The sequence below is a fragment of the Xenopus tropicalis genome, chromosome 1, assembly GCF_000004195.4.
Source record: "Xenopus tropicalis strain Nigerian chromosome 1, UCB_Xtro_10.0, whole genome shotgun sequence".
NCBI lineage: Eukaryota > Metazoa > Chordata > Amphibia > Anura > Pipidae > Xenopus > Xenopus tropicalis.
In genome coordinates, this window is record NC_030677.2 from 14,377,252 (window position 1) to 14,388,728 (window position 11,477).

An 11,477-nucleotide genomic window follows, 5' to 3' on the forward strand; every position below is an offset into this window, starting at 1 on the left:
GGTGCATTAGTGCACATGGCACGGGGAGCTGGCACATCCATGAGGGTATGGGGGTGCATTAGTGCACATGGCACGGGGAGCTGGCACATCCGTGAGGGTATGGGGGTTGCATTAGTGCACATGGCATGGGGAGCTGGCACATCCGTGTGGGTATGGGGGTGCATTAGTGCACATGGCATGGGGAGCTGGCACATCCATGAGGGTATGGGGGTGCATTAGTGCACATGGCATGGGGAGCTGGCACATCCGTGAGGGTATGGGGGTGCATTAGTGCACATGGCATGGGGAGCTGGCACATCCGTGACGGTATGGGGGTGCATTAGTGCACATGGCATGGGGAGCTGGCACATCCGTGAGGGTATGGGGGTACATTAGTGCACATGGTATGGGGAACTGGCACATCCGTGAGGGTATGGGGGTGCATTAGTGCACATGGTATGGGGAACTGGCACATCCGTGAGGGTATGGGGGTGCATTAGTGCACATGGTATGGGGAACTGGCACATCCTTGAGGGTATGGGGGTGCATTAGTGCACATGGTATGGGGAGCTGGCACATCCGTGAGGGTATGGGGGTGCATTAGTGCACATGGTATGGGGAGCTGGCACATCTGGGAAAGGCACCATTAATAATGAAGGATCATTTGTTTCTGGGAAGGCTTATTCTCAGCAAGACAATGTCAAACTGCATTTTGCACATATTACCCCAGCATGGCTCTGTAGTAAGAGAGCCCGGGTGCTAAATTAGCCCACCAATACCTACACTTTCAGTTCATGGAAAGTTCTAGTCCCACAGGACAATGCCAGTCTCAAAAAACCTTTCTCCTACTCCGCTGGAGCTCGTTGGTTCTCTGTCTTAGCTTGACCAGCACTGGGCTGTTCTCGTTTGACCATGGAGCAATGGGTGGTTTTGATTCATCTGCAATCAGAGAAAAATAAGCTCAGTTGGTTACATTGAAAGGGGAATTGTGTCCATGTTTTCTTCACCAAGAGGTCTGATAAGTTGCTGAGCATTAATTCATACCAAGGTGTTGCTAATTCTTAGTCTCCAAGGCCAATCACAATACTGGTGAGAAATGTTGCTGAGCTACATAGGAAATGTCCCCCCACATGACTTGTGAGAAAGGAACACCAACGCCGGACTTATGATAATCTAACTACATTCTGCAACGTTGAAGGGAAGGTGGCAGATACAAGTAAGGGCAAAGCCTGGGCATGATGATGTCAGCACACAGGAAGTTGTCAGTGTGTCAGGTTCAAAATATGCCCCTCCCATCCCATAAGAAGGACTGATTTAACAGGTATAAAAATAAGCTTTTACAGTGGCTTTTACTTTTTTATGGAAAATGGACTTTCTAACACACTGAGAGCATTGTTGGTGGTTTAATAAGATTTGAACATTGAAGTTAAACAACCCCTTTACTGTCATCAGTCTCATTAACTCAGCCCGCTTACATAAGGCTGAAATCACCTACTGTAGATATAGGGCAAACCTTACAAAAACTACTCAGTACAGATGCCTCCCACTTACGCATCATACTGTGTGAATGAGTCCATTGATATAACTTTAATACAAGGGAATTCAAGTGCTTTTCCCTTCCTGTGCCATGATATCTCTCCCTGGATACAAGATAAAATCCTCTATCGTAACAGGAATGATTCGTTTTCCATTTGCACCTTTTCCTGGAGGGTTACTGTGACTGTCCGTGCCCCCGCCTGTCACTTGGGGAATATCCACTATTCTACGCCTTCTCATGAGCACGGACTCCAATTCGCTTTCGTTCACTTTTCGACTTCTTCTCCGACTTGCCTTGCGAGCAGGCTTCTTCATGGTGTCCTGCAAAAGAGAGGGATCATTGGGGGGCTGCATGTCATGCCAGTATGTATAACATAGGTTGGAACTCTAGAACTTTCTTCTACCCTACGGAAGGGAGCAAGATAGCAGCTCCCAGTAGGTATCAGAATAGCACTCAATAGTAAGAAATCCAAGTCCGGCTTGGGACTCCTCCAGTTACATGGGAGTAGGAGAAACAATAGGTTAGCTGAAAGCAGTTCTAATGGGTAGCGCTGGCTGAAAGCTCAGACTCAGGCACCTACACACCAATATTACAGCTACAAATACATTTGTTGGTTGAAGAATAAAATGTTAAATAGCAGAGGGAATTATTTGCTGTGTAACAGTGTCATTTAGAGATAAATAGTACCCCATACAATTGTACTGTAACTAAAAGTTACTGGGCCCCACCATCTTTTTGAGCCCCCGGACCTTGAGGAAAGATACCAAATACCATCCATTAGAAACATCCAAATCAGTAGATGTGGTGAGAGGGTGATTTCGTGCAGTACTGAAAGTGACGCACTTACCTCCAGGATGACGTGAAGCTCACTGATGACACTTTTTCGTTTGATGGCAGCTGCAGACTGACTCTGAGAAGAATTCATAAGAGTTATTGACTAATTCTAAAGGAAAAGCAAACATAAGGTTTTAGTTATAAAGGACTATAGTACAATCAGACCTGTTTGTCTTTCTGGGCTGACCTCAGAATCACACCATTCTTAATTCTGTCCATCATCTCCTTCACAGCATCTGCTTTAATATCATCACAGCCTAAAAAAAGGTGGTGGCATATTTAAATGGCTGTTAAATACCACTGAAATCACATTTTCTAGTTTACCATATTTTCCATTTTTTTATTATTTCATAACTAAATTAGTGATGAAGAAACCCTAGGAAACCCCTCATATAAACCATTAGTTATTGACCCCTCCCACTTACCCATCATTCTATGTGTGTCACATGGTATAACTGAATCAGTGATGGGTAACACACCCAGATATGAGGAACCCCTCATATAAACGACCTGCTACAGGCCCCTCCCACTTACCCATCATTCTATGTGTGTGTGTCACATGGTATAACTGAATCAGTGATGGGTAACACACCCAGATATGAGTTACCCCTCATATAAACGACCTGCTACAGGCCCCTCCCACTTACCCATCATTCTATGTATAACATGGTATAACTGAATTACATGTCCCAGTACTCAAAATTCTGCATGAATGAATAACAGAATATCTTACATAAATTACATTTTCTTCACTGAATCCTTGGAGGAATATTTAAAAAAAACTGGTATATTCTAAAAAGTAAATTTGGAATACTCTTACTTTTACTTGGGTTCTCTCCTGCTGCCTTTGATCCTCTTCTTTGTTTGATTAAGTCTAATGGGCTAAAATACAGTAAAAGATTTGGTTATTATCCACATTACTAAAGGAATAGGAAACACTGATAGACGTATGGGATCACAGCAGTGCTTTGTGGTTGTTCATTTGATTCCATGAATCTTCAGTATTCCCACCCACCTCATCATTAATATAGGGTCAGTAAGGTAATGTGATAAAAGTGTAAAGTTTTAACAGGTCTAATGAGCCAAAGCAACCAATCAGCAGGTACCATCTGGGTTGGACTGGCCCACCGGGATATCTGGGAGAGCCACAGTCCTGTTGGGCCCTGCCGCCTGCAAGCAAGCTGCCAACTTTCAACAAAATTAAAGATGGTTCCACTGTAGAGATTCAGCCTGATTGTAGTACCTCCGTGGGGTGGAACGGGATGGGCAGGGGTTGGTAGGGTCGGGGATTTCACTGCGGCGGTGGCTGGAAGAGTGGGCCCTTGACTGCTGAACCAGTTCTTTCATCTCTGAGTTGAATCCAGTACGAATGTTACGAAAGGCATTTATATCATAAAATATCTTGAACATGAACCTCTTTGATGCGACAAGCGGAACCGACACTATGGTTCATCTGAACGACCAACTTCTAACCATTGTTCACTCTAAAGAACTAACATTCATTAGACCTGGAGTAAACTAGAAATGGGTAATAGATTTACCCATAACTTTAATCTTACTTCTCTGGGGCCTTGCCAGACAGGCAGTGGGGCAGCGGAGGTGGCGGAGGTGGTGGCACCGGCACTGGGTCAGGCTTTTGTTCTTCTTCTTTCAAGCAAGTACATTCCGCTTCTCTTAGTTTTTCCTCCAGGGCACCGACTGTGGGTGTGAATTATGTTTAATGTTTAAGCATAAATAGGATGGAATCTAATGGCAGCAATCAACACTTCTACTGGCAGTAACCCTAAGGGCTCATTTACAAACACAAGAGCTAGGCGCAAAGACAAACTGCAATATGTCTTTATGCACAATACAGCATTACAGGTGCAGAGGGCACAGAACCATGGAGTTGTCAGGAGAATGTCAGTAGAGTTTATGGAAACAAGTACCTTTGTGAATAGCACTGAAGTAAAGATGAAGATGTTAGTCAAATAAGATGAAGTAATTAGCCAGTAAAAGCATACCTACTTACTATTGGATCCCTCCTGGAAACTAAAAATGGGTTGTGGCTCACTAGAAAGTGGGTGGAGTTAGGTTAGGTCTGGGTGGGGTTTTTATAGATGGAATGGGATAGTGGTCAACTGTTAGTAATGAATCATCACTTTCTAGAAACTCATGCTCCAGTTTCTGACACAGAAGGAACTACAGATTGTAGAAAATCTCTCAAGGAAAAGTCAACTCCAGGTATACTGACCTTTCTGTTCTAGGATAGTTTGTTTTTCTTCAGATGCTTCCAGCTTCTTTTCCAGTTGGCTTTTCTCCTCCTTTGTTACTTTAAGGTCTCCTTGAAGCAGCTCAAACTCTGACTGTAAAGGTCTCTCCTCTAGCTGGGATTCTAAATCTTGTATCTTGGAAGAAAAATGGAAAATATATTTAAGTGCTCAACCAAGACATGTTGGGATCCCGAAACCCATTGTTTAAAAACTTGTAAATGATGGGAAGGGCATCCAATAGACTCCATTTAAATAAAATAATACTGTGGTTTTGTGGTGTATCTTAGGGGATTGTGAGTATTATGATCTATATGTTGGTCAGATGAGTTCTGGAGGCAAAGTGATTATTGTTCTGCACAGTTGGGGCTCTGTGGGTGCTACTTTATTGATACTGTTATAATGTCACTATTTAGGTTACAAATTTGGGATGTTGTTCCGAGTATAAGCCACCCAGTCTAGAACATTACCTTTGCTTGTAGATCGTGTTTAGTTTCTTCTAGAGCTGCAGTCAGGCTGCCAACTTCATCCAGAGCCTTCAGCAACATCATACTGGGCTCAGCGTTCTGCATCAGTATCGAGCTCTGCCTGCTAACGGCCTGCTGCTCCCTCAGCATCTGGTATTATATATATATATATATATATATATGGGAAGAGAAACTGTTTGTTGTATGTGTGTATAACTTTATTATAGTAAGCACAGTACTGTACAGTCTTACAATGTAGAAGTAAACACAGAGAAGACAACATAATAAATATTAGTATAAATATACAGAGATTAAATGCCATATAATAGGAGACACAATAGGAAGGAAGTCCTCTGTATGTGTACATTTTAAACTCATTCTATAACATCATTTGTTCTTGGGTATGATGTGCTAAAAGCCCCCCCATATACCCACTTTGGTCCAACATTTGATTGACCACTAAGACCTCCATATATGTTCCAAGGGTACCCAGGGCACAAATAAGCACTCACCCCAAATCACCCCCTAACTGGCCTTCAGGCTGGTCCCCCTTAGCCCATAACAAGGTTACAGATATATAGAAACATTGGGGTAACAGTCACCCTGCTATAGTTCCAGGGGTACCCAGGGCACAAATAAGCACTCACCCCAAATCTCCCCCTAACTGGCCTTCAGGCTGGGCCCCCTTAGCTCATAACAAGGTTACAGATATATAGAAACATTGGGGTAACAGTCACCCTGCTATAGTTCCAGGGGTACCCAGGGCACAAATAAGCACTCACCCCAAATCCCCCCCTAACTGGCCTTCAGGCTGGGCCCCCTTAGCCCATAACAAAGTTACAGATATATATAGAAACATTGGGGTAACAGTCACCCTGCTATAGTTCCAGGGGTACCCAGGGCACAAATAAGCACTCACCCCAAATCCCCCCCTAACTGGCCTTCAGGCTGGGCCCCCTTAGCCCATAACAATGTTACAGATATATAGAAACATTGGGGTAACAGTCATCCCGCTATAGTTCCAGGGGTACCCAGGGCACAAATAAGCACTCACCCCAAATCCCCCCCTAACTGGCCTTCAGGCTGGGCCCCTTAGCCCATAACAAGGTTACAGATATATAGAAACATTGGGGTAACAGTCACCCTGCTATAGTTCCAGGGGTACCCAGGGCACAAATAAGCACTCACCCCAAATCCACCCTAACTGGCCTTCAGGCTGGGCCCCCTTAGCCCATAACAAGGTTACAGATATATAGAAACATTGGGGTAACAGTCACCCCGCTATAGTTCCAGGGGTACCCAGGGCACAAATAAGCACTCACCCCAAATCCCCCCTAACTGGCCTTCAGGCTGGGCCCCCTTAGCCCATAACAAGGTTACAGATATATAGAAACATTGGGGTAACAGTCACCCCGCTATAGTTCCAGGGGTACCCAGGGCACAAATAAGCACTCACCCCAAATCCCCCCCTAACTGGCCTTCAGGCTGGGCCCCCTTAGCCCATAACAAGGTTACAGATATATAAAAACATTGGGGTAACAGTCACCCTTAGAATGACCATCTCATGTTCCCCTACACAAAAAGAGCTCAGATATTATAGTTAGAACCTTATGGGCAAAGAGTTCTGCTTTGTGCCGCAGGTCCTGCTCCAACTCCAGCTGCTGCATCATCTCTTTGTATTCCTGGGAGACCTTCAGGGAAGCTGCACCAAGGTGAAGGAAAGTTTGTCAGTTCTTTACAAGTGGGTTATCAGATATATAAATGTGTTTTTCTAATTAAGAACTATAATAGGGATGTGAGCACCTACAAACCTCTCAGTATATATGTATTTATACATATGGATGTATATCCTGACTGAGCCAAAATCTTGGAAGCTCTGAGCCATTACTTATCTCCAGTATATATATATATGGGGGGGAACAGTTCCTGCACTCCATAATCTAGCTGGGCCTGCTGGGGAATAATAGCTGCTATAATCCCTTGGTATTAGGGCATCCATTAGACAAATGGCTAGTGTGGCTCAGCGTGCAGACAGATGGGCTCTATTTGCGGAGGAGGAGGTTGCCATAGTAAATAGAGGGGGGATTTAAATAATTTGTGATTTGGATAATGGAAAGGCATATTCATACCTATCCATTCAAGGCTGCTCTAAACATGCAGGGATTCTGGGATGGGGGAGAGGTGTATGGGAGACAATCCCTGTAGCTATGAATATAGGGGATCTGCTAACCTTTGGTTAATTGCAACAACATCCCCTGATTCTGCTCCAACGACACAACAAGAGAGTTTCTTTCCAACCTTTCCTCTTCCATCTGTATAAATCACATTTAATCACAATTAACAGGCTTTGATATTTTGTCTTATAGATTATTTTATATTTAATGATTTACTAGTGAGCTCCTAAACCCAACACTACTTGCCTCAACCAACACATTCGTACTGTAAGTCACTGGCATCCCCCTGCTCTGATTGGCCGGCTCCAGCATTAGCCACTTTGCTACTGACATACCGCCTGGTTGGTTAGTTTGCGGTAGGAAATCATGTTGGGTCGAGGAAGCCGCTCACAAACCATTTGTATCTCAAATACTATCGGAAACAGCAATCAATACTATTTATGAAAAATGGCTGCATAAAAATTCAGAACTGGGTAGAAAAGTTCTGGGCCGGGCTGGTTCTGATACCTATTAAAGGGGTGGTTCACCTTAAAGATAGTATGTTATAGAAAGCCCTATTCCCAGCAACTTGGCAATTGGTCTTTGTTATTTTTTTTTATATAGTTTTTTAATTATTTGCTGTCTTACATGGGGGTCACTGACCCTGGCATCCAAAAAACTTTTGCTCTACAATTTTATTTTTATTGTTACTTTTTATACCTTATCTTTCTATTTAGTCCCTCTCCTATTCATATTCCAGTCTCTCATTCACACCGCTGCCTGGTTGCTAAGGTAAACAAGACCCTGGCAACCAGAGAGCTTTTGAAATTCTAAACTGGGAGCTGCTGAATAAAGCTAAATACCTAAATAAAAAATGAAAACCAATTGCAAATTGTCTCAGAATATCAATGTCTTTGTCCTCACTTGTTAGGGGTCTTCGACATCTACTTGGGTTCTAGTGATCAAGGTTCCCGGTGGGACAGAGCCTTGAAGGGGTGAGATGAGGTTTTACCTTTTTGTTTAGAGCCCTAATCTGGCATTTCAGTTCCTCTACTTCAACTGTTGCTTGCTTCTTTTCCTCCAGTAATTTATTAATAGTTTCCTGTAAATCTAAACACAAGGAATGATACACACAATAACCACACTGTACCAAAGAGCGCTACAGAGATCTCTACAGGTCGGCTTATACACAGGCCAATGTGTAATACAAAATACATTCCGCAAACACTGCACAAATGGCACGAATTACATTGAACACACAATTCTGTGAACACAAGAATGCTTTTGCAGGTTGTGATAACTACAATTTCATTTTGTGGTGCCAAAATCAGTTTTATATTCACAGAATGAATTCTGTTCTGACAAAATACATTTTCTCACTGTGGTCTTTGGGAGGCAATGTACAATTAAGAACAAAGTAAGTAGTAAGTCATTATGTGAGTACAAAATATATATGTAGAAGATATATCTTTAATAAGTTTGCTGTGAAACTTTCACCTTGAAACTGACATTTGATTTGCTGCTGGTACTCGTATTCCGTATCAGAGGCGGAGTCAGTGGCTGAGGGCGGTTCCTGACAGTTTTGGCTCAGAATCTCCCCAGGAAGCTCGTGTAACATGGGAATCACTTGCATGCTGATCCGCTTCAGTTTTTGGTTTTCCTTCTGGACCTGCACAGAAGTTGTTACGTTTCAGAACAGCAGGATCTACTGTGACTTTATTTTCATGGGGAAACCCACTTACCTTAGGAGCTAACATTCGCACCAAAGTATCCCCATCATAGCACCAAAACCCCCCTACAAATATGCATACAATTAGGGCTCCCTGTGCAGAATGATCCAAACAGACTAGATTTTTCATTTATTGTAAAACAAATGAAAAGTAGAAGTAGGAACAGAGAGGGAGATGATGGGATTTATCGCACAGCAAGTACCTACCTTAGAGGCATAGACTTCTGCCTGTGCCCGGCATGTCTTCTCTATTTCAAACTCGTCTTCTAGCATTGACAGCTCAGCAAGCAGCCGCTCAGATACTGCAAGGCATTAATTAGGGTTTTATAATCAACATGATCAAGTTTGTTATAAACAGTGAAAAGGACCCAGGTGAGCAAGAAAACCCCCAACCTTAGATCCTTCAGTTCTTGTGACTGTTTAGACCTACAACTCTAAAGGTGACCATACACAAGTCTTTAGACTCAGCAGCTTATCTGCCTGTGTATGGGGTCCCCCTTCAAAGATTGGGCAGGTTTGATTTTCCCATTGGATTGGGGACAGTATCAGCTCACTGATGCAGTCCTCGGTCCGATGGCTCCTATATCCGTTGTTGTAATTCGATTGTTTAGGGCCAAGCAATCTAATAGCCTGATATCGCCCACCTTAAGTTGGCATATCGGGAAAAGATCTGCTCATTTGGTGGACCTCGCCAAATGAGCAGATCTTAACCTCTAACCATAACCAGATACTGTGCCATGTTGACCTACCACCACCATCTTGCTCTACTGTCACCATCTTCTCCTACTGCTGTTATCTGGCCCTGTGGCCACCACCTTCTCTTCATCTTGTCCTTGTCTTCTTCTCATGCAGTTGCCATCTTTCCTTAGTGCCTCCATTGTGACCTACTGCCATCACCTTGCTCTCTTGTCTCCTCCTACTGTTGCAATCTAATTCTAATCTAATCCTACAGTCTCCATCTTGCCCTACCAGTGCTATCATGCCCTACTATACCTACTATTTCAACCTCTCTCTACCAATAGCTCAGGGTAGTCAGAAACCCCTGAAGGAAGCTCATTATTTGTTTCTAGCAGAGACATAACCTTGGAAGTGGAAGGATGAAGCACCAGATCACATCATTCTAGCAGAAATACAGTAAGTAGCGTAGAAATATTATCAAACTGTTATTCAGAAATAAAAGTTTATTCACATTATGGTCAACAAAAAGTAGCCTGCATTCCACGCTCCATGACTGGTTTGGTAAAGTTGACCAGATCACTTTAATATTGAACACTGGATTTCAGAAAAGTGTCCTAGAACTTTCAGAAGATACTAGATTGGGGGAGAATGTGATCTGGTTGGGGAGAATTGCAGGCTGGGTAACTGAGGAACAATTTGGGTTGGGTAAGTGAGATATGAATTGAGGCTAAGTAATAAAGTACATTCAAATATTGGATGTGATTAAAGAAACCACCTAACCCTATTAATATCTGCTCTATTCCTTTCAGTTATTATGGACATTACACCAGTGTAAGACCAACCCCCAATAAGGTCTCTAAGGCTGATATCCCCTGGGGAGATTAGTCGCCCCCAGCCACAGCAAGCAGGTAGCCGCCATTTTGTGAGCACTGTTAGCAGTCAGACTTTGTGTCACCCCAAAATCTTATGCAATTGCCATCTAGGTGATAACTAGGAAGTGCTGAATAGAAAGTGAAAGTGATTGTAATTAAAAATCTAAGCTATCAATCTGATTTTTAAATTAATTTATAGCAGGTATAGATGATTTAATTAAAAAAATTAAAGATATTTCTAACACTCACTGTTCTTGAATTCCTCCAGCTTTTTGATAGCATCTTCCCTTTCTTTTTCAAGCTCCTCTTCCTGTAAAAAAGCGATAAAGAAAAAGTTAAATGCATTGGTGTTATAGAATTATAAGGGGTTGTTCACCTTTGAGTTAACTTTTAGTATGATGTAGAGAGTAATAGTCTGAGACAATTTGCAATTGGTCTTCATTATTTGTAGTTTTTTTTTAAATTTCCTTTTCACTTCAGGCTGGAGTTTCAGCCGTTATTTGGTTGCTAGGTTCCAAGTTACCTTAGCAACCAGGGAGTGGTTTGGATGAGAGAATGGTATATGAAAAGGAGAGAGTTATATAGCATTTATAACTCTTTTAAACACATCTATGTAATCTCCAGCATTCACTACTACAATCATCCTCCCACACCAACCAATATTATATTCCCCCACACTGGGATTATTACCTCTGTTTCACTGTCAGGCAGTGAGTCCGTATCACTGAATTCTTGAATGGCTAATAAAGGAAAATGAAACATGGATTATAGGTTAAACTCCGACTGCAACATTAAGGGGCTGATTTACTAACCCACGAATCCGACCCGAATTGGAAAAGTTCCGACTTGAAAACGAACATTTTGCGACTTTTTCGTATGTTTTGCGATTTTTTCGGATTCTGTACGAATTTTTCGTTTCCAATACGATTTTTGCGTAAAAACGCGAGTTTTTCGTATCCATTACGAAAGTTGCGTAAAA

At 42.6% G+C, this 11,477-nt stretch overlaps 1 protein-coding gene across 1 annotated transcript; it reads right to left on the reverse strand.

The window, feature by feature from the left end:
* Positions 1–284: 284 nt before the first annotated feature.
* Positions 285–11,262, reverse strand: LOC108645698 (shootin-1-like). Its single transcript, XM_031904330.1, has 15 exons — positions 11,189–11,262; positions 10,748–10,808; positions 9,156–9,250; positions 8,729–8,888; positions 8,232–8,329; positions 7,297–7,378; positions 6,674–6,768; positions 5,070–5,216; positions 4,569–4,737; positions 3,910–4,048; positions 3,171–3,232; positions 2,516–2,607; positions 2,364–2,426; positions 1,677–1,836; positions 285–918 (listed from the first exon to the last, which is right to left on the reverse strand). Exons 1-15 carry the CDS (start codon positions 11,258–11,260, stop codon positions 809–811), a joined length of 1,605 nt encoding a protein of 534 aa, XP_031760190.1. The 5' UTR covers positions 11,261–11,262; the 3' UTR covers positions 285–808.
* Between the last annotated feature and the right edge of the window lie 215 nt (positions 11,263–11,477).